The sequence below is a fragment of the Syngnathus typhle genome, linkage group LG1, assembly GCF_033458585.1.
Source record: "Syngnathus typhle isolate RoL2023-S1 ecotype Sweden linkage group LG1, RoL_Styp_1.0, whole genome shotgun sequence".
NCBI lineage: Eukaryota > Metazoa > Chordata > Actinopteri > Syngnathiformes > Syngnathidae > Syngnathus > Syngnathus typhle.
In genome coordinates, this window is record NC_083738.1 from 26,509,241 (window position 1) to 26,531,760 (window position 22,520).

Here is a 22,520-nt window from a genome sequence, read left to right on the forward strand (position 1 = left end):
ACAGGACAGGAGAAGCTCTCCCACAACTAAATGGAGTTTCAGCAACAAAGTTCCCAAGACGTGGAAATGGTTAGTGGATTTAGTTCTGGAATTAATCAATACGTCAACGGGCAAAATGTTGTTCATTTGCTTCTTGACGGGCTTTCACACACAAATGCAGAAATCCATTTTGTGCATTTTTCTTCTCGACCAAGACTGGCAAGAGAAGAGATTTTTTTTTTGTCATATTTTAAGTAGTAATCTGACCGCCTCCTTCTTCCATTATTCACTTATTTGTATTCTTTTCCTTCTCTACTTCTCGCTTATCGACACATCTCCGCGGCAACGCCGTAGCAAGCATCGGCGCGGCCGTGGGCCTCCGTTACCGCGTTAGCATCGAGCTGCTCCCGAGGGATCTAGAAAGGAAATTGAAACATTGCAAGAGGCGTGTGATTGACGCACGGAGATGGATGGCGCTGCGGATGGAATAATTACGAGCGCGCAGGCGGCAACCACGCCCAGGAAGCCCGGCGCTAACGAGGCCTGGGACGACAAGTTGACATTCTGGAGCATCGCCTGGCAGAACTGCCCTCCACGCTCAATCAAGGAGAACTAATTAACTCGTTCACCGCCGGCCATTTCCAATAGCACAGTTTGATCGGTTACCATCTTAAGGGACAAAATAAGCACCAAACAACAAAAACAGATCAAGGGTCGTAGAAAATCAGAAATGCTGACTCAGCACATTGAATGTTTTTATATGATATTTGCCATTCCTCACATTTCCTCACAATCCCGATAGATTTACAAATTAAATTCGAATCCGGGGCACCTTAACTCGTCAACGCAGCGGTCAGCTTTTGTTGTTATTTACATTCCAAAGTGGGTCATTCACAATTCCTCTCCAGTGCAAGTCGTGTGTGCTAATGGAAGTGGAATGCGGAGTGAAGCTCACATTTCGTCTTCATGCTCGGGGCTAGCTGGGAACGACCCCCGCCCTCATGCAGAACCCCCCCACCCCCCTCCCATCGATCCATCGTGACTCTGCAGGAGCCAGATGAACAGCCCTTGCTATGATTTATGAGGAAAAGCCACTGACTCCGCTTTTCAGAACCCACACAAGGTCCTAATACGATCCGGACTCCATGTCTGAAGCAAGATTGGCAATCTCCCGTCACGTTCAAACCCAGCGTGACTACAAATGAAGAAACGAAAGGCTAAATAATAAATATGATTTCGAATCGAATATGAAAAAAGACCACGGGAAAGACTTTTCTGAGAAGGAAAAAAAGTGCAGGCTAGCACTCAAAAGAAAGAAGTCAAATCGAAAGATGCGGACTTTTCCGATCGGACAAGATGGAAATGTTTTTCGCACACTACGTAATTTAAAAAAAAAAAAAAATCCACAATGTTGGTGAACATTGATGGATCGAAAAGTGGAGGCAGCTTGACCTTTCATGACCACGTTTTAAGTCATACCAGTGACAGTAAACTATTGTGGTGACCCAGTTTGTGCATTTAGGGAAAATGTTTGATAAAAAAATTGAAAGACAAATAAAGAATATTTGGCAGCAAGTTAAGGGGTGTCTATTCCATCTAATAATTGATTGTTAGAGGTATGACCCAATATTTTTGTCCACATACAGCGGTACCTTGACTTACAAGTTTAATTTGTCCCATAACCAAGCTCTTAATTCAATTGAATCAATTTTCCCAATTAAAATGAATTGGAATGCTATTAAGGCACTTCGGCTCCCAAAAAGACGAAGAAAAAAATTGTGGAAAAAAGAAAATGTGGTCAAGTCGGGATGACCCCCACCAACAAGTTACCAGAACTCCAGAAAACCATCATCTTGGGCTGCCATCATGCCAACAATCAGATACGACATCTTTTCATTTTGGAAAAGAAGTCAAATATGAAACTTTGATTTGGATTTAGGTCAACGCTCCAAAGAAGAGAGTGATCATTCCGATCTGGTTGTGTAGATGTTCAAAAACATGTACGTCGAGGTACCACTGGTCTTGGAAGAAGCACACGTGATCCGAAAAAAAACCAAGAGAAATAAGAAACGTCATTCATTTATGACTTTTTGCTAAGCCCCTCCCCTTTAAGACCGATTGGCCAATCACAGCTTTGCGGTTACTTCAACCACGTTCGAGTGCTGTGAGTGAACGAATGATGATTGGACCGACTGCCGGGGAGGGAGGGCCTAGCACAGAGTCAGTCCCCGCCCACTTTACCCCTCGTCCCTCCCACCCAGCAGCCCAGCACTCACCATCCTCAGTGGGCACGTAGACGTTGAGATAGAGGCAGTCCTCGCTCTGGTTCTGGATGTACCCGGCCGCTACGTCCAGGTTGTCCGTGAACCAAACAGGCAGCATGATCTCGGGCAGCACCCCGTGAACATTTTGGGGGCACACGGGGGCAAACTGAGTGGCGTTGCGGATCTCCTGCCACGAGCCCGGGGCTTCGGGCGGCTGAAAACGCCGGTCCCCGATGGGCGCGGTGGCGTAGGGCACGCCCAGGTACTGCTCCACCGGGCCCAGGATCTCGTTGTTGAGGTCTTTCTTGATCCCTCGGAGCTTGCCGTAGTTTGTGGTGACTACGGGATGCTTGGGGGGCTCCACCTTTTGACCGCAGGCCGCATTTAAGAGGAGGGTGAGGCCCAAGTGCATGCACCAGTCTGCCATTAGGGACTTTTGTCTTTTTCCTTCACTTGCAAGTAGAAATAAAAGCATGGCTGCTCAGTGAATAATCAAAACGTAGAAGTCCAAGGGTGACAGACTCAACAAGCGCCGCCCCGTGAAGGTCATGTGGAAGGGGGTGCGGCAGGATTTCGGAGGGCGGGCCTCTGCCACGTCAGTGCTGAATACGATCCAAAGTCGCTTCCCGAGCCGTGGTTCTGTTACGTTCCATCCCTCTGTGTCCTGTCCTGGTGAAGATACAAGAGCACATGAATACAAAACAGCGATTAGGTGAGTTCTGAAAAGTCTTCCCTGACGCGCGACAGATGTACTTAACTGGGTTCATTTAAGGAAAATGCTTTCGGCGCACAGAACTGTGCTGAAAATAAATCCGGCCATTGGTGCGGTGTCATGTGACTTGGGAAACCTCCCGCAGAGTGAGTTCACTTTATGCACCACCGCTCTCATTTGGATTTATTTCAACTTGTCCTGCTGTAACCTACACAAGGACTGGACTATATGTTGTTAACCCTTCGAGGTGATGTCAATTTTATTCTTTTTTTTTTTGTGCATGCACAAGCGCCTCGGAGCCGTTCATGTAATCTTGAGTGCAAATCCTCATGTGACACGGCCCGTCACAAACGCACGCGGGAGATTACAGTGTCATCAGAACATTGTTGGCCGCTTACGTAACGGCGCGGGAACAGCCATTCACAGCAATTTTTAGAGCTCTTTTCCGATGGCGACGCTCGCTTTGTGCTTTATGATCTGGCTTTTAATTGCTTCATTTAGAAATGCTTAATTGCACCGGAGCAACTTAAGGCCGTTGTCTTCCGTTGGCTTTGCCGGTGGAACATCTTGCAAGTTAAAAGTTCCGAGTAGGGATGTCACTCTACTCACTTTGACGTTATAAAAGTTAATTTACCACAAAAAAAATATCAAATTTCTTTCAGCCAGAAATAATGTGCCAATGCATCAAAATGCCACAGGATAGCGCCAACTACTGTCAGGGAGGACTTACTGAATGTCCATTTTTTTATTTTGCCTCAAGTATCAGTGGCTGGCTTCCTTCTTGAGTACCCGAGACCTAAAATTAAGGCCTAGTTTCAGTTCTCGCCCGTCCGTAGTTCCGTGGCTGGACGGTAGATAAATCAAAACCTCTCATCTACTTGGATGGCTCGTTTAAGCCATTTTTAATACAATTTCTCCTCATTCAAGGTGTAATCTAGCCTGTAAGCCCACAAAAAATTGAGGCTTGAACTTGTCATGTTCTTTCGGTACACAGTGCATCTGCAGCACCTGCTTTTGTTTCTCTCGGCATTCCCTCAGAGTGGGGAAAAAAAATGATAGAAAAAGTGCTATATTTCATAATACACTGTGAGTCAAACTCCAGACTTGCAAGGTGCATCTGAGGGTTTCGATGTAAATTGGCTTAATTTAGCAAGCAGAATTGATCCAGCTTGTGTACTCGCAGCGGGCAAGCATAAGTGATTGATGAGGCGGGGACGAAACTGGCGGATCCAAGATCCCAGCTTTTATCGTCAAAACACGAGAGGAAAGATTCGGAAAGAAAATCAGGCACGCTAAAGTATGTACGCAAATATTTTGCGCAAATTAATTTCATGCAATTTTAAGGGAAATGACTTAAATGACTATTGGGATGTAAAGGATATAAACTCACATCTTTGTTTTAAGCATTAAGGGACAAAAAGAAAGTTCGGTGTGTATGTTTGAAATTAATCGTTCGATTAATCGGTGGTCTGAGTTTTATTCTGCTAAATATCAGATATACACTGGGCTAAAAAAAAACATTGATCATGCCTTATTTGTACTTTCTTACTTTTTACCAAAGAAGATAAAAAATAATTGAAATGCTAACAATTAGCAGTGTTATAATATAATAAAGTAATATAAGCAACAGATATTTACATGTCCTCATCCTTAACAAAAAAAACAAAACGAAAAAAACGACATAGCATAGTCGTGACTCCTCTGTATGACATCATTATAGTGCCCCTTGTGGTCAAAGCAGGCACAACAGAAGTAGTAGTGCAACAAATTGAATGAAGCATGAAATTAATGACTGATTCCAAAACTGCCACATCAGCTTTTTATTCATCCATCCATTTTCTGTACCGCTTGTGTGTCATATATTACATTATTTATTTGACGTATTTTACATAAGAGCCTCCTCGTATTTCATTTTGGGGTTAAAAGGGTGTCGCCTCTTCTTTCCAATTACTGCACCATCCACACCTCAAGGCGAAACGCGCCAGTTGGCAAACTCCACAACGTTAATCACACAACATTTTCGAGTCTCCTGCTGTCGAGCCCAGTCTCTGCCCCCCCCCCCCTCCCCAATCGTCCGCCAAATTCAGCAGCATCTGGCGAGCTTGCTCAAAGGCACATCAAGCCCTCGTTTGCGTATCGCCCGCATGATGTGTTTTACACTCACGAGGGGGGTCGTTTGTTTTTCCCAAATTAGCAGGGTTTTTTTTCCTCTCTATTTGTTTGGATTCTTGTTTTTCTCCTTTTCGTCACAAACGTCGCAACGCACTTTCTTATTTCTGTTTTAGTTTCTGATGTCTGTCAACTTCAATGATCACGGCTAAAATCGGTACCAAAATATTTTCCATGTGTAATAACGTTTTATCTTTTAAAAACTTGAACCAACTGTTATCCTTTATATCTGACTTCAAAGCTAGTAATCTATCATATTTTTGGGTAATATATGATAATATGACGCAATGATTAAACATTCATTTGGTTTCACAGTCCCTGTAGGGAAGCCGTAACTATAATGTGGCCTGCGACAAAAATAAGTTTGACAGCCTTGATTTAGACGGGCAGATGAATGAATTAAAAAACAAAGAACAAACCTAACACTGAAACGAATAAAAAAAAATAAAAATAAACTAATAAACACTAACAAACTTGCTCTAAAAACTAGTGAAAACTGAATATTTTGAAAACAAAACTCAAAACAAAAATAAAAACTAAAAACTAGTGAAAACTGAATACCGTTTTTTTCCGTGTATAGTGCGCCCCCATGTATAATACGCACCCTAAAAATGGCATGTTGATGCTGGAAAAAAGCCTGTACCCATGTATAATACGCACCCACATTTTGACTCCTACTTAAGTCCGTAAATGTAAAATTATTTCAGAAAAAAGATAATCTTTGAGAACAACCGGATGTTATTCTGCCGGTCAGTATCACTGCGCATGCGCTAGCAAACTCGATAGCGAAGAAATGTTTCGGATTTGTGTAGGGTACATTGTGACAGCAAACGAGCAGGTGATCGAGCAAGTGTCTGATACGAGAGCATTGTGTTCGTATGGAGCGTGTTTGAAGTGAACACCAGAGAAGAAAGCGCATCTGTAATGGCGGCCTTCATATCATCTCCGGATAAAAGAAAATTTAAAAAAAAATAAATAATATATATATTTTTTTGTACCCATGTATAATGCGCACCCCAGATTTTAGGACAATAAATTAGTTAAATTTTTGCGCATTATACATGGAAAAAAACGGTATTTAGAAAACAAAAGTCAAAACAAAAATAAAAACTAACTCTCATGAAAACGTAAGGTTCGTCAAATACTCAAGTGACGTCCCATGACAGCAGTAAAGCTTCTCAAACAATCTGGCCAATACTTTACTGCAAAATATAAAGGAGCTGGCATATTTATACTTTCAATTTAAAAATTTTTTTTTAAAAATTAGTCACTCTACCGACAAGCAGCCAACTTACAGGAAGTGGTTGGCGATGCGTCAATTAGGCCCCGCCAATACTGCAGTTGGCCCGTAATTAATGCGTGAGCAGACTTTAATTAGCACGGAGGCCACCTGACATTAGCCACCGCCTCTCTAAGACCGAGTCTTCAGCGTGGACGCGCATACGCAACCATGTTGTGTTGGTTCTGCAAGGATCAAAAAGGAAGTCCCATGACATTCCGGCGCTGGGTGCTGGGTCACCGATTAAAAGGTTAAAATTCTGCTTAGCGGGCTAACCGTGGATGACTCTGTGCCCGTGCTCGTGTGAGATAGACCATCGCGGAGAACAATTAACTCGGCTGACCCAGTCGCCACGGCGACAGCTGCGGCCACTGCGACGGGGCCAGCTGTCAAATAAACTGGTCCATTATACAGTCGACTGAAGAGAGGACAAAAACACTCGATGCACTGGATTAAGATTTCCGGTCTGAATTTAAATTTAGCACCTCGGCATGTTCAACAAACAACACGCGTGTAAAATCTCTCTTTGCGCAAGAGGTCGGCTGTTTGTTAGCACCCCTGACGTCTCTGACGAATTGACTCCTTTATGGGAGTCGAAGTGTGAACGGGGAGGGCGGCGGCGAGCATCGTCTCCTCGTGCGTCAAAGGAGAATGGAAGTCACACTCGCACAAATACACACAGGGTGTGACATCAAAAAAAAAGATGGAGGTGCAGACCAAAAAGAGCTCAGCTCTCAAATGAGTTCTTTGCAGAGGATCAAGAATATACGATTGTGAGCAATGTTACTACATCTTTTGGGTTCACTCTATTGTAGTACGAGATGACTGCTAATCAGCGTTAGCAATGAGCTAGCGAACCAAAAGGCTAAGCTTAAGCCTCTTAGTGATATTAAATGAATACTTATGACTAAATGATTTGTCTTATTAAGAATTCTTGGGACCCTAGAATAGCACCACTGTAAATACAAAAAGAGTGATTAACAGGGGTGTCAAACTCGTTTTTTTTTTCCACGGGCCGCATTGTAGTCATAGCTTCTTCCGGAGGGCCATTATGACTGTCAACCCAAATCAATGTTTGAGCACCTCCTATTATATACAGTAAAAGCTACAAACACAAATAACTCATTTTCAAATCAGACGAGTAAAAGTTGGTCAAATTTAAAAAAAAAAAGATATTAAAAGTGAAGGAACTTTGCAATTCTAGTAATGACACACGAATTTGATGGACAATTTGTTTTCGCGGGCTACATAAAATGATGTGGCGGGCCGGTTCTGGCCCTTGGGCCCCGAGTTTGACACCTGTGATATACTAACCAGCGTTAGCAATAAGCTAGCGGACCATAAGGCAAAGCTTGAGCCTTGCAGTCTTATTAAATGAATACATATGCGCAACTTCTTTCCCTTATTAAGAATCCTTAGGCACTACTGTATGTAAATACATAAAAAAGTGATAATTATTTTCATAAGCAGAATTTGTGGCACAGGATCTGCGCAGGCGTACCTAACATTCTATCCGCCGAGAGTACACGAGCGCAACACAGGAATACAAAGCTCCTATTTGACTGCGCGCCGCCCACAAAGCCTGGCTGAGGCTTTTTTTGTGTGTCTGTGTGTCACACTTGCTTCAAACTGTTGCTATAAATAGACGCAACGTGCCAAGCATTGCAGCGTGATGAGTTATATAACCTCAGAACACGCACACACACCGGGATCGGCTTGCTTGGCGGCCCGACGCACCCGCCGTCCACCCGATTTACTCTCACGATTTTAGATTTCACTATCGGTCGTATTTGGGTATTTTAGTTGGCTTTTGCTTCCCGCAGTGTTGGCGTGTGGCTGACCTACATTTGAAGAGCCCGCAGCAGGGCGCACCTGAATTCTGTCGAGGTGCTTGTGTGTGCTTCCAATGCTAATTTAACGCAACGACTGAAGCTTCGGTGTTTTGTCCTAAGCCGTCAACTGGAATCCAACAGTTTAGGCCCTAAAAGTCAAACTCTTTTTTTTCGCGGGCCGCATTGTAGTCATAGCTTCTTTCGGAGGGCCATTATGACTGTCAACCCAAATCAATGTATGAGCACCTCATATTATATACACAGTAAAAGCTACAAAACAAACTGACAAATACCGTTTTTTCCATGTATAATGCACCCCCATGTATATTACGCACCCTAAAAATGGCATGTTGATGCTGGAAAAAAGCCTGTACCCATGTATAATACGCACCCAAATTTTGACTCCTACTTAAGTCCGTAAACGTAAAATTATTTCAGAAAAAAGATCATCTTTGGGAACAACCGGATGTTATTCTGCCGGTCAGTATCACTGCGCATGCGCTAGCAAACTCAATAGTGAAGAAATATTTCGGGTTTGTGTAGGGTACATTGTGACAGCAAACGAGCAGGTGATCGAGCAAGCGTCTGATACCAGAGCATTGTGTTTGAAGTGAACAGCAGAGAAGAAAGCGCATCTGTAATGGCGGCCTCCGTATCATATCCGGATTAAAAAAAAAATAATAATATTTTTTTTTTTACCCATGTATAATGCACACCCCAGATTTTAGGACAATAAATTAGTTACATTTTGCGCATTATACATGGAAAAAAACGGTAACTCGATTACTCAACTTCAATAATAACGTACCTAAGGAGAGAGCTTCCCGAGAGTCTCATCGGCCCATTCGTAAAATAAAAATAAGGCGACGAGTATATTTGTCGTCGGGATATTACGTCATTTTTCTCGTCGATGGCCTATAAAGAGTTAGAAATATGCCGACAAATGCTCTCCCAATCATTTCTCAAAATCAAAATGAAAAGCCAAGATTCAGTGCCCAGTCTTTGTCTCAAAAACTGTGCTAATCTCTAAAAAAAATCGCCAAATCGCTGTCATTGAACGCGCTGTTCGGTGAGCTTTTACCAGGAGACGATTTATCAAAGGCATATGCATTTACTCCAAGCTAGTGACAAGTAACATCAAAATGGAGGGACTTAGCGAGGTTCTTGTACGTGTCATCTTGTCTCACGCTCCTATCTTGCCATCTCAAATCCTTGTCAGTCCTTCTTTTTGTCCTACAAGCGCTCACCTTGGAGTGTAGCTTTAAATCTCGTGTGAGCACTTTCATCATTCGCCGCTAATCTGTCAGCAAGCACCACCTGAACACTGCCCACCCCCCACAGCGCTTCATCCCTTCCTTCCTCTTCTATTTCCGCAGCTTCGCGGTTCAGCGGACACATGACGGCCATCGCTCCGGACGCACAGGCTTGTCGTTTCAAAGTCGTGCTCCGTCTCCAAGCAGCAAATTAACAAGGCATCTTTCGAACGTGGCGCCACACCAAGATGTTCTTCTCCCTCCTATTTGGGGACGCTTTCCAATATTTTTTGCAGCTTAAGATGGTCGGCGCAGAACATGAGGGGAGAAGAAAAGCATTGATGCCGAAGCGACGCGTGTTGATTAGATTGAGTCTGAATTTGACCGGCCCACAAGATTACTGACTTCAGGGCATGAAGAAGTGAGCAATAAAAGGCTGTCAAGATGGTTTGTCAATTAAATGACATGTGGGCAAAGTATGTTGCGATGATAGAGGTGAACTGTTTTTCATCATTTCAGTTTGGGGGGGGGGGATCAAATGCCTGAAAATCTTTCCTACAAATATTCAATTTTTTTATTTTTTTGCACTGATCGGTTGGCACTTTTTAAATTTCGTTGTACATGTGTGACAATGACAATAAAGATCTATTCTATTCTATTTTTATTTATTTAATCTTTTTTTATTATTTGTTTATTCATTCTTTCATTTGTGCTTTCATTTATTCATTTGTGCTTTCATTTATTCATTTACTTATTTAGTCATTTGTTTTTTAGTCTCATTTCGTTGTACATGTGTGACAATGACAATAAAGATCTATTCTATTCTATTTTTATTTATTTAATCTTTTCTTTATTATTTGTTTGTTCATTCTTTCATTTGCGCTTTCATTTATTCATTTACTTATTTATTTAGTCATTTGTTTATTTATTCATTTGTTTTTTAGTCTCATTTCGTTGTACATGTGTGACAATGACAATAAAGATCTATTCTATTCTATTTTTATTTATTTAATCTTTTTTTAAATTATTTTTTTATTCATTCTTTCATTTGTGCTTTCATTTATTCATTTACTTATTTATTTAGTCGTTTGTTTATTTATTCATTAGTTTTTTAGTCTCATTTGACAGCCAGGATGCCAGCCTCATTTTATGAACGTCATCATCTTTTTAACTCTTCAAATATGGCCAGATTGTTAACAGCTCTCATGTATGTTCCGAAGTTTTTTCTTTTTTTTTTTTTCCCCCTCTCCTCACTTCACCAGGACTTGTTTGTCTGCTACACTCTCTCAACTTTGAAAGCACCACGTGAACCATTTGTAAAACAAGGCGCTTGTAACGTGTTTTATTGTCCTAATAAACCTGCTGTGTCTTCCTCGTTTGTCTGACTCGCCAAGGTTTCTTAAGCTGGATGGCTAACAGACAAGCGCCTTGATTGAGATAAATGGCGAGGGAGCCATCAACGTGCAGCGGCCATGCATCAGCCTGCAGCGGCAGGCCGGGAGGATTGATGAAGCAAAACGCGTTGCATTTGTCCTCTCCTTCCGATACGCCGTCTTTACTATTCACGGCAGAGCCCCGACACGTCTGAGCCAGCGAGGCTCCCAAACGACCCACGGCCGCCGCCGCACTTCTATAAATAAAGAGGCATCGTAGGTAAAGTCGACTTCCAAAATGTTTCAAAAAGAGCCCGGCGGTATCACAAAAGAGTCCGTCGGTGAAGTAAATAGAAGAGGATCTAACCTTTACAAAATGCCTAAAGATTTTGTCCATTTATTGGAATAACGTATTGACAATAAAAAGATCTTGCTACTTGGTACAAGCAGCGACAAGCACTGATCTACATTTCCAAACAAAATTGATGATGAATCATCCAAAAAGAATTGATACCGTATTTTCCGGCCTATAAGGCGCACCGGACTATAAGGCGCACCTTCAATGAATGGCCCATTTTAAAACTTTATCCTTATATAAGGCGCACCGGACTATAAGGCGCACCATTAATGCATCATGTCAGATTTTTAATCCAAATCAAATCATTCTCCATTTTATCTTTTTTATTTCAACTTCAGATGATCCATAGTCTTTTTGAGTCATGATTCATAGTCTTCAGCGGGCCACTTATGATTGATTTCATGACACAATGCTTTGGGCCAGTTTAAACTTAGGAATTTGGTCCATATATAAGGCGCACCGGACTATAAGGCGCACTGTTGGTTTTTGAGAAAATTTTAGGTTTTTAGGTGCGCCTTATAGGGCGGAAAATACGGTATTTTGTTTCCTCCAATGCCGTGATTACAATTTAATTTCGATTTTCCTTTTCAAACAAATGCAAGCAACAAACTGAATCTGTCTGGCAATAAACAATATCAGATTGTTAGCTTGGCATATGAATTTGTCGAATCTTGTGTGTGTTTTTTTTCAAATCCCAAAAATAAAAAAAATAAAACATTTTTAAATGATGTTTTAAATTGTAATATCATTAATCACCACTAGAGGGCGGACAGCATAGTTGCTCCTACACAAACTGCTTATATTGGGCTGTACGAGGAGGGGTCAAATTTGGGGGGGACGATGATGCAGGACAAACATCGTGACGTTCCAGTGCTTTGTGTCCCCAAGAGTAGCGCTGATGACAAATTAACACCCTCTCCACCATTGGAGTGGCCCATCCTAGTTTTAATCCATGTCAATCCGATTAAAGACACACATCGTCACTACAAAGTGGAGTTTCATATATTTTAACACGCTTGGCCTTTTCGACTGTCCCCGCCAAGTCGACCCAAAATGCCTCACTGAATATTTCATGTGAGTGGCGGCGGCCCAGAGCGCTCCTCCAATTATGCAGGCTTCCACCGCTGAGTCATCAAGGGCGCCACGGGCCGCCACAGGCCGCCTCACCTCACCTCCGCTCCCCCTCGGACACTTCCTCTCGTCCTCAACGTCAACGACCTTCTCTTTTGGCGGGAGAAACGACTCCCGATTGGCCTTTGCGCTGCTCTCCGTTTAGGTCTGTCTGCCTCCAAATGACATTAAATGCACATTACATGTCCGTGTATAGTAAATTGGAGCAGACAGAAAGCAGAGGGAGGTGCCGTGGGAGAGGGTGGGGGTGGGTGGGGGTCAAAGCAGTATTTAAATGGCCGCATTAGCCTGCTGCGAGACGTGGAGTGCTGCCATCGCTTTGGCACACGACCCGCTGCTGATGAATATGCAGAGCGGCGGCAACGACGTGCGTGTGGTGTGCTCGCGTTGGGATAAAATGGCGGGAATTGTAACGGTCGTAGTCAACAAAGAATCGGGCGATTCTCCATCGGACGGGTCGATAATGGGCCAGCTTTTGAAAGCATGTACGTGTGTCCTAGCGCTTGCTAGCAGCATGCTTAAGTGCATGTTGGAGATGTCCTTGAATGGTGCCCTTGGGCTAAGAGGGGATCTACTGTGCTCTTCTATTATATCCAGGCAGTGTATAAAAATAGGGACGCACGTCTGAAAGGATCCTCCATTTGCAATTTGTATGCATGACTTTGTCTCTTTCAGTCTTTTGAGAGTCTCACATGCAATCCAAAACGCAAAGATACCAGATGAAAAATATAGCGGAACTTCAGTTTCTGGATTTTTCGACTCGTTTTTTTGTCACGGTTTTTACACACACGCGCGAAAAAAACAAACTTTCCCATTAACAAGCAGTCTCCATCTGCCCGGCAACATCAACGGAACGCTTCTCTGTTTTGGCTTTCGTATCATTTGGTTTTACACTCCCTGGAACGGATTCATCAGAAAAATGGAGAGATGAACGTGATGAAAAGATGTGGAACAAAAGTTGGAACGGGCAATCTGCCTCGATCCTGAACGGCGGTCTGCTCGTACGAGCTCACCGGCTCGCAACCATTCGAGGCGCATTTCACACGCGGCTTTTTTACTTAGCGAGGCGGGCAGGTAGTGGCGGGCGGTCACGTGGTGGAGCGGCGGCTGCCGACGGGCAACTTGCGAGATTAGCATGGGACAGACAAAAATCATCAAATTGCAATTGTGTGTGTGTGTGTGTGTGTGTGTGTGTGTATGTATTTAACGAGATCAATCCATAGGGAGAAGAGGTTGACTGAGTAATGACCTATCTTCGGTTCTAATCAACTTATCTCTCACTTTCGCTCTCTCACAAACAAAGACTCCCACTTTTTTTCTCCCCCCCCTCTCCCCCACTCCCCCACTCTCTCCCTCTCCCCCACTCTCTCCCTCTCCCCCTCACTCTCACTCACTCTCACACACACACACACGTGAACGCGCACACTTTTCTCTCGTGTTTACCAAGTTTATTCATGCAATTTCTCACAATGCACATGCGTGTTCTGCACACACGCTCAAACTATTTCTCACACGCACACACACCATTTTCCCTCTCTCCATCTAGTGTGTATCCTCCACTTTTCTGCAAGTCCAGGAATAACCCCTCTAACGCACACTTATTCTCCCTTTGCTCAATCTTTTCTTGCTCTTTCCACCAATCTTGGTAATCCTTCATTCCTCTCGTGTTGACACGCGCCTTTCTTTCTTTCTTTTTTTATGAAAATCCTTTCAAGCGGCGCGCGCCGCCTCAGCCCCAATAACTCAAACGATGGAACCTTTGATGCATCATTCATAGTTTTGTTCCCTAATGCACTCTCTCTGTCTCTTTCACAGTATCAAATCTCCATTGTGGGCTTTTATCCAGCATTGCAGCTTTGTCCGTTCCCTCTCGCTTTAAGAGTCTCATCTTGTTGCCGCAGCCTCGCCCCCCCCTACCCCCTTCTCTCCTTTTCCACCCATGCACCAAAACTCTCCCTTTCAGCTTTTTTTCTTTTTACGCTCCCTCATCGTGCATTCCCTTTGCCATCCCGCACGTGCTCATTTTTTCAGCCACCTCGCAAGTTCCTCCCGTCATCTCCTGCATGGTCTGTCTCCAGCTTCCCTCGAGGTGAACGGCTGAGCGCTAATGCAACGGAACCCCCCCCCCCCCCCCTTCCTAAAAGCCATTGCTCATCCCCACGTCCGTGTAACCTCTAGTTAAACATGTAACTAACATGGGATTAAATTACAGATGACGAATGAGGTAAATGCGGCGAGGGATTTGTCCTCATTTTCAGGCAGGTTTTTCCCGTACTGTTCGAGAGCTCCAAACACTGATGCATGCATGAGTAGAGTCCTGACAGAAAAGGGACATCCCAGCACTGGGACTATGGGATGGTCCTGAGGGAACCTTTACGTGTAGCACTTCAAGGGCAAAACTGTTCTGCTGCGGTTAGCGACATGTTAACTAATCTGGCTCTAGGAGCTGCCTCCTCTCAGATCATCGGAGAGGATAAAGAATATATGAATGGGAGTAGTGTTATAGTGAGTGTCAAAATGTATTGCTGCACCATTGGTGTTAAAACGAGGCTTTTTTTTTTTTTTGCTGCATTTCCCGCTCAACTTGCTTTTTAGTTACAAAATTAAACGTGAAGGCAAAATGCAAGAACTAAAGGCAGAATAATTTAGGACACTTAAAAAAACAAAGTAAATTTAAGACATTCAAAAGCTAAGCAGAGATTTTATTTTAAAAAAAAGGTAGTTTCCTAAAATGATTCAATAACGTATGTGATTTTCAAAAAAATTGACTACAGAATGCATCAGAAGATCTTAATAATTATTGAATAGCGTACATGATTTTAAAAAAAATTGACTATAGAAATGCATCAGAAGATCTTAAGTATGGAGAGCATCATTTTTAATCCGGATTTTAAAGCAGCTCTTATTCTACTTGCATGCAGCATAACACCTAAATGCTGCGGCACCATGTTTGCTTTGAATTCCGGGCTCTTGTAATCAACCCGAGTCGACTGACCCAGAACCCGACAGGGCTGATATTCCAATGTCTTGAATGCATTCAAGACATAAGCCATTCAATGATTTATAGTGCACGTCGCATGATTTTAGAATCTATTCCACAGCAAACTGGCGGCCGATGAACTAAAAAATCCAAACGCTTTTGTCCAAAAGCTTTTGAGCATGTTCACCATAGAGCCACACCACTGCCTGTTTGATAGTCTTAACGCTCACCTTGACTCGTGGACCCCCCCAGGGAACGCTTTCCTCTCACGCCCGGAAGAGTCATTTTCAACTTGTTCTCGGCGCTGGGCTTGCAAATCCGCATCTGTCGTGACTGACCTTGAATTAAGGCTCTGACATGACCGAATGCAACAGCGAGGCTAGACTCCGGGGGTAACGGGGAGGCACTCGGCACAGACGATTATTCCCCAAAACATATTTACCCTCATGCCGCAGTGACAGCGACAGCGAGATGCACCCGAGGCTAGTAAACCTGCGTGCGCGTGACAGGCCGAGCCGCTGGAGAGCCATTTAAGCGACTTAATGTGCCCAGACGACAAAAAAAAAAAGAGCGCTCTACACTCCCCGAGAACATTTCCGCCATCATCATCCACGCAACAGCGGCGGGTGACACAAACAATGCTCGGCGTAAAGAAAATACACACACGTTAACATTCGTACAATGTGAGGGCATAAAAATGAGTCGTTTCCCAGGAGCCATAGCAACAGCGGTCGGCAAGAAGGGAGAGCATCCAGCACCTCCTGGGCATGCTCCGCTTTCCTACGCCCTGCGGGCATTCCGTATCTTTGAATCTTCACTTCCTTTCATAATGGCGACCACATGGGATGCGTGTGGCATTGTGTGTGTTTTTATGCTATCAGGGAGAATAATGCTAAGTTGAGAAAGATACAAAGAACCCATCACGGCAGGGGTTTTGATTAGCTGTACAAATTGACATCAGTCTCAAGGGAAAGAAGCTTTAAATGGTATCCACGCTAACCCCGAATTAGCCCAGTGAGGAGTTCTTCTAGCATATACGCAGTTTTTATCATATTTTTTTAAACAACTAGCTTAGGGGTATGTGTAGTTAGACATTTGGAATCTATTGACTAATTGATCAATGGTGCTTGGGAACTACAAGCGGATGCTAGGCGCTAAGCTAACTACAAACGGTGACTGGCTAGCTATCGCCGCTAAACTCCAAGCTACACAGAAAACAGAAGAGCTATGCTAACGGCTAACCTAAAATGAGATGTAGAACCTGACAGGAATTGCATTATTGAGGGAGTAATTCACTTTTTCGAAGTCAATTTTGGATGTCATTTTTACAGTTTTGTACGAAATGAATGGTTCCATTTTATTTCAGTAATTTAGCAAGCTAACGTCAGCTCTAATTCACTGTCAAAACAGCACAGCTTGGCCAGTCCCTCAACGATTATCTTACTTTTTTTATTTTTTAAATTGGATGTCGTGGGTGTACAATTGCCTTGGTAATACATTTTCCACCAGTACTTTAAATCTAATCCACTCATTTCCGTGAGATTTGGATGTAAACAGGAATAAAAAAAAAAAAAAGAGGCAAGAAGCAGGATGGAGCCTGAATAGAGACGGGCCTTTGACGACAATGACCTCCGAGATCCTCCTAATTGAGAAAATCTCCGAGCAGAGACACGGCGTCCCACTCGAGTCAGGCACAGGCCAAAAGAAAAGATGGAGAGGAAGGAAGAGAGGGGGGCGAAGCTTTTGAGCCGCATGAGGGCCACCATGAAAAGGTTGCGCTATGTGAGCCTAATGAATCGAGGGGCTTGTACAAGAGCAGCATTGACCTCCACCCAACTTCCTAACTGCTTCGAATCCCATGTCCACCATTTCAGTCTTTGAGAAGAAGAAGAAGGAGGGGGCGGACACTAAATATATTGTGCTGCAAATCACGATACAACCGAGTTTGGCCGAGGGACGTTGCTGGCACCGCGGCAGCAAATTGCGAAGAGTGAGAGGCGTGAAGAGACGGCAGTCTTCTTTAAAGGCCTTTCTGGAAGGGTAATTTATGTGCGCCCTGATCAATGGGTTAATTAAGTGGAGAGGGCCAGTGGCACAAGGGGAAGGGCCGGGGAGAACCGGGACAACCGTTTACATCTTGAGCACATCGAGTCAACCGTGGACGCCGCAGACCGGAATGAAATGGACCGGTGCCACCCAATCATTCTCCCAGGAGGAAATTGTTCATGTTAGTGATGATGTCAGCCGGAGGATCAATACGGCGTTGCCTCTTTTGGATTTGTCAAAGTCCTGTAAAAATAAGATGTCTAGGAGGCAATCCACAGGGCGGTCTTGGGGGAGGGGGGGATCGATTCCCATATTTACACATCAACAAAATTCTCAATGGGGCGGAAGAGGAAGTGTCAGACAGATCATGTTTTGCATCGGTTGTCCGGGATAAAGACCAACTCGGGTCTTTCAAGCGTGTTTTAGGTGTTGGACCTCTTCTCTAACACATCAGATTCAAATGATTATGAGGTGGGATTGTGGTCCTCGAATGTAGACCCCGGTCCCCATTCCGAATGTTTATTCCAGATTAAAGTGGAAGCAGAAAGCAGAAAAAAAAATCCTGCTGAATTGCAGTGTTTAAAATGAGTACCGTATTTTCCGGACTATAAGGCGCACCGGACTATAAGGCGCACCTTCAATGAATGGCCCATTTTAAGACGTTGTCCTTATATAAGGTGCACCGGACTATAAAGCGCACCATTAATGCATCATGTCAGATTTCCAAATCAAATCATTCTCCATTTTATCTTTTTTATTTCAACTTCAGATGCAACCAATTACTTTATAATCACAAAATAATGATCCATAGTCGTTTTGATTCATGATTCATAGTCTTCAGCGGGCCACTTATGATTGATTTCATGACACAATGCTTTGGGCCAGTTTAAATTTAGGAATTTGGTCCATATATAAGGCGCACCAGACTATAAGGCGCACTGTTGGCTTTTGAATTTTTTTTTAGGTTTTTAGGTGCGCCTTATAGTCCGGAAAATACGGTAGGTGGGATAGTGGCAGCCAGGATGTAAACCCCGGTCCCCATTCCGAAAGTTTATTCCAGATTAAAGTGTATGAAGTGGAAATAGAAATCAGACCCACACGCAAAAAAAAAATCCTAATTTGCAGGCTTTGAAACAGTCTCCTCCATTCCTTGCATCCAAATCCCCGGAGTGGGAGCCCAAATGGAACAAGGTGGTTTTACTTTGGCGCCAAGGGAGCTCGACTTTGCTTTCTTCCCTGCGTCTCCACCCTCAACAGCAAGCAAGAAAGCGGCCACTCCGCTTAGCGAGCGGCCGGCCTCGCCGTCCCCGTCCAATCCTAGCATCTGTTTCCCGGCGATACGCGCTAACACGCATCCCAGCGAGGCAATCTGCTTTGCCACCAGCGTGTGATCAAGGTTACACTCCCTTAGCAGGGCTAATTAGGCCGACAACAGCCCGCATCTTTCTTCCTCTAATTCGAAACTGCGAGTCCGTACGCCTTTTACTTCGTCTGCTTCTTTTTTTTCTTTTCTTTCAACCTCAGGTAAAGATTGTGCCGATGTGACTCATGAAGGACACGGCGCGAGCTTCATTTTTCCCACCGGAGTGATAAAGCTTCGGGCCAAGTAGATAGGCGTGTGCAGTAAAGTTCAGCGTGAGTCCCTGACATTTACGTGCCGACTGCTACCTGCGCAAAACAGATTCGGGCTGAAAAGCCGTCTGGCGTTGGGTCACATTTGTCACCAAAGGACATGTTCCGGCCTCCGAGCGCCGTAGATTAATGGTTCAAGCGACACGAGTTGTTTTCTCTGAGGGACGGCGGACACGCGTATAGCAAATATCAAGGCCGAAACAAAATGTGCATTTCCTTCAAGCGGATGGCCAAAAAAAAAAAAACGAGATAGCATCTCTGGCGTGTTTGCGTGTTTTCGCATGTCGCTGTTCATCCTCCGCCGATTGCGACAGTGACAACAAGCATCACGGGCTGCTTGGCATCAGCTGAGCGTGAAACTTGGACACTGACGCCGAGGCGCTCGTTCTTCACTGTCAGCCGCCGACGCGCCGAGGCATACACTCAAATCGGCTCCCCGAAAGGAGGCGAGCTGATTCTTCCATGTGAGAACCGGCCTATCGCTTTCATTATGGTCTGACATCCTGACAGCGGAAGCCCGGCGGCACTACCACGCATCAATGAGGGGCTTGAGATGAGCTAATTGTTTGATGCAAAGTCTCAATGTGCGTTGAGGGGGTGGCGCCGTGAAATTAAAACTAAGGTGGTGCAAAAAGTACAAGGCAGGAAGGCTCTAATATTTTTATTTCAATGCTCCGTTTGCAACTTGGATATATTAAAATGGGAGCTCGGACCGGCACCCAAAATTCTACTTTCTGTACGTCAAGGGTGTCAACCTCATTTTCATAGTTTCCCTCGGAGGGCCATTATGATGATTGTCAAAGGCTACAAAACAAACGGATGAGTAGTTTTGAAATCAGAGATGAGTAAAAACTGTTCAAATATTTTAAAAAGATAAAAATTGCCAGCAAAATCGCTTTTTTTTTTTTTTAAAGTGAAGACAATTTTTAGTTTTAGTAATGACTTAAAGCAACATGTAGAGTTATGTAGCTTGTTAAGTCAACCATAATATCGGATCGGTATCGGGTATCGACCGATACGCAAAGCCACGGCATCGGTATCGGAACTGAAAAAGTCGGATCGGTGCATCTCTAATTCAGTATAAGCTTCGATGAACAAACCGAGGAATAATTAGTTTTGAAATCAGAGACTAGTAAAAACTGTTCAAATATTTTCAAAATGTTTTCTTTTTTTAAAGTGAAGACGATTTGCAATTTTCGTATTAACACATGGATTTAATTTGTCTTGGCGGGCTACGTAAAAAGATGTGGCGAGCCGTATCTAGCCCCCGGGCTTTGAGTTTGACACCTGTGCTCTAAACGATTATTAAAAGAGCTGTCGATTACTCTATTACTCGATTCAAGGGTGGTGGCAAGGTTCGGGGGGGGGGGTCTTCCAACTGTCAATCAATCCCATCGGCTATCTCGGCAGCCGCTTGCCTCTGTGTCACGCTTTCACGAAATGCTTCTTGCAGGATTGTCGGAGGTCCGTGGCGCTGGCTGCACGTGTTTATCTCTTTGAGCAGAAGACCAACAAATGTTCATCGATCCTGGCCGGTCGGTGTCAGCCGCTTGGAGCCAGGGTGGCGAGAAAAGAACGGCGGAGAGTTCAAGCCACCCTCTTAACGAAGCCACCGTTGACAGGATGAGCGAGTTCGAATAAAACGCTGGACAACGGAGATTGAATCGGATGTTTCTTTCGCGACTTTCCTGGAAGCGCTCAATTGATTGTTTCTGTAGTTCGCCGAAGGCTCTTTCTCTTTTCTAGGAAAAAGCCATTGCGATTCCTTGAGCATAGCAGCGTCCAATATAAATGCGTTCCGGTTAAAAACAGACGTTCAACGGACGACGCTAGTCTCTCTCCAACATTTCAGTTTGCAAAACTGCCAGTCGAGGCTCATTTCGGAAGTCGATAAAAGCGGCGGACAGACACGCAGTGTGCACGGAAAGCAGCGAGCGCATCCAGAAATGATGACCAAAGGCGATAAACACAAAGGCCCCTCGCTGGCTGCACACTTAAGTCTCACAAATCCATCTCGTCTTGAAGGGTGAAGAAGCAAGGCGCTTTCATTTAACGGCTAACGTGTTAGCGTGCACGTCAAGTGCTTACATGATGCGAAGGAGCACTCTAGTCTTGGCCGAGCGATAAAATAAATATTTATTGTGCAAAGCAAACATATACCAAATGGTCTTTCACCTCTCATGTGGTTTCTGAGGACAATCATTGCAGGTTCCACACCAAAACAACCAAAGTTTTTTTTTAAGTGAGGATAAAGAATATATGCCCGCGAGCTAAATCAGGGGTCGCTAACCTTTTTGAAAATGAAAGCGCTTCAGTGTTTTGAGTATTGATTAATGCAAAGGGCAACCAATTTATGCTATGAATAATTACGATATTGCTCGAAGTGAAGACACTCATGTTAACGATTTAACAAGGTTGGGAGAAGCTAAGTCTCAATATGCAACGCTGTTTCAATTTTCAAATGATTATTTCCACAACGTAGCGAGAAAATCACAATGTCCGAGCAGTGGTGAGTTATTTTTAGAACAGGCCCGTGGGATCCTCATGAGGACCTTGGGGGAAACCACACCCGGTCCAAACGTTGGCTGACCCATTTAAAAAAAAAAGATCTAATTACATTTCTCCCTCCACTCAATATTGCGATTTAACATTCGATGACTTTTTCAAGGATTTTGACTCGGCTGTTTTTGTCCTCACAGCCGCGGTAACCATCCAGGGCAGGTGAGCTGCATTAAAGCAAAAAGAAAAAAAAAAAGGGGGGGCCAATTAAGCAGAGCCAGGCTGCGGATGAGAACAGAGGTCTTCTTGTCCCTGCTGAATCCTGTCATCTAGCATGCCCCCGTTGATCCGAGCGGGCCACAACAGACAGCAGCCTGCTTGGCATATCAATGCGGCCCATTCTTTGTGCATCTATTTGTGCTTGCGTTTTTAGGGGACAGTGCCTAGAGCTGTGGTGTTTCCTGTTTTGAGTTTCCTCACGCGGGCAAGAAACGAGCGCCGCGTGGACGTCGAAGATGCGGCACACACACACATGTCGCCGCAGTGTGCACCTTGATGAACATTGGACCAGGGCATTTAAGTGAAGGAATAGAAAGAAGACTGCGTGGAAGACTTTTCACTATGAAGGCAGAGGCAGATGTCAACACGTCGCGAAATATTATTGAGTAATCATTGCACAAATTATTCGGGCAAACCTTTCTTCGACATACACACACGTGCGTTTAACAGTAGAAGCAGCAAAGAGACCACACGATGAAGATGTGTGAAACACTTGATCCTACCTGTTAATTTGGGATCCCCAGGTGCTGGTGGAGAGCCAGGTTCTCACTGATGTCCTTTCTGGTCCCCTCGGATTGTGTCCTCCGCTTGCCAAAAAGTCCATTCAAGCAGAAGCGTTTATAAATTGACTAGAAAAAATAAAAGTCCAATTTTTTTTTTTTTTTTAGAAATGAAGGAGGGGGAGATGAATCCACCAGTAAAAAAAAAAATGAGAGCAGTCCCTCCCTTCTTGA

The 22,520-nt window shown here is 44.1% G+C and overlaps 1 protein-coding gene across 2 annotated transcripts in view; it reads right to left on the reverse strand.

Moving 5' to 3' along the window:
- nlgn2a (neuroligin 2a) overlaps positions 1–22,520 on the reverse strand; it is a 57,877-nt gene that overhangs the window by 34,662 nt on the left and 695 nt on the right. For both annotated transcript variants that reach the window (XM_061284980.1, XM_061284973.1), the window contains exons 1-2: positions 22,290–22,520; positions 2,256–2,912 (exon numbers count right to left, since the gene is read on the reverse strand). The exon at positions 22,290–22,520 is cut by the window's right edge. In XM_061284980.1, the coding sequence (XP_061140964.1) occupies positions 2,256–2,718 (463 nt within the window). In that variant the 5' untranslated portion in view covers positions 2,719–2,912; positions 22,290–22,520. The remainder of the gene's footprint in view (positions 1–2,255; positions 2,913–22,289) is intronic.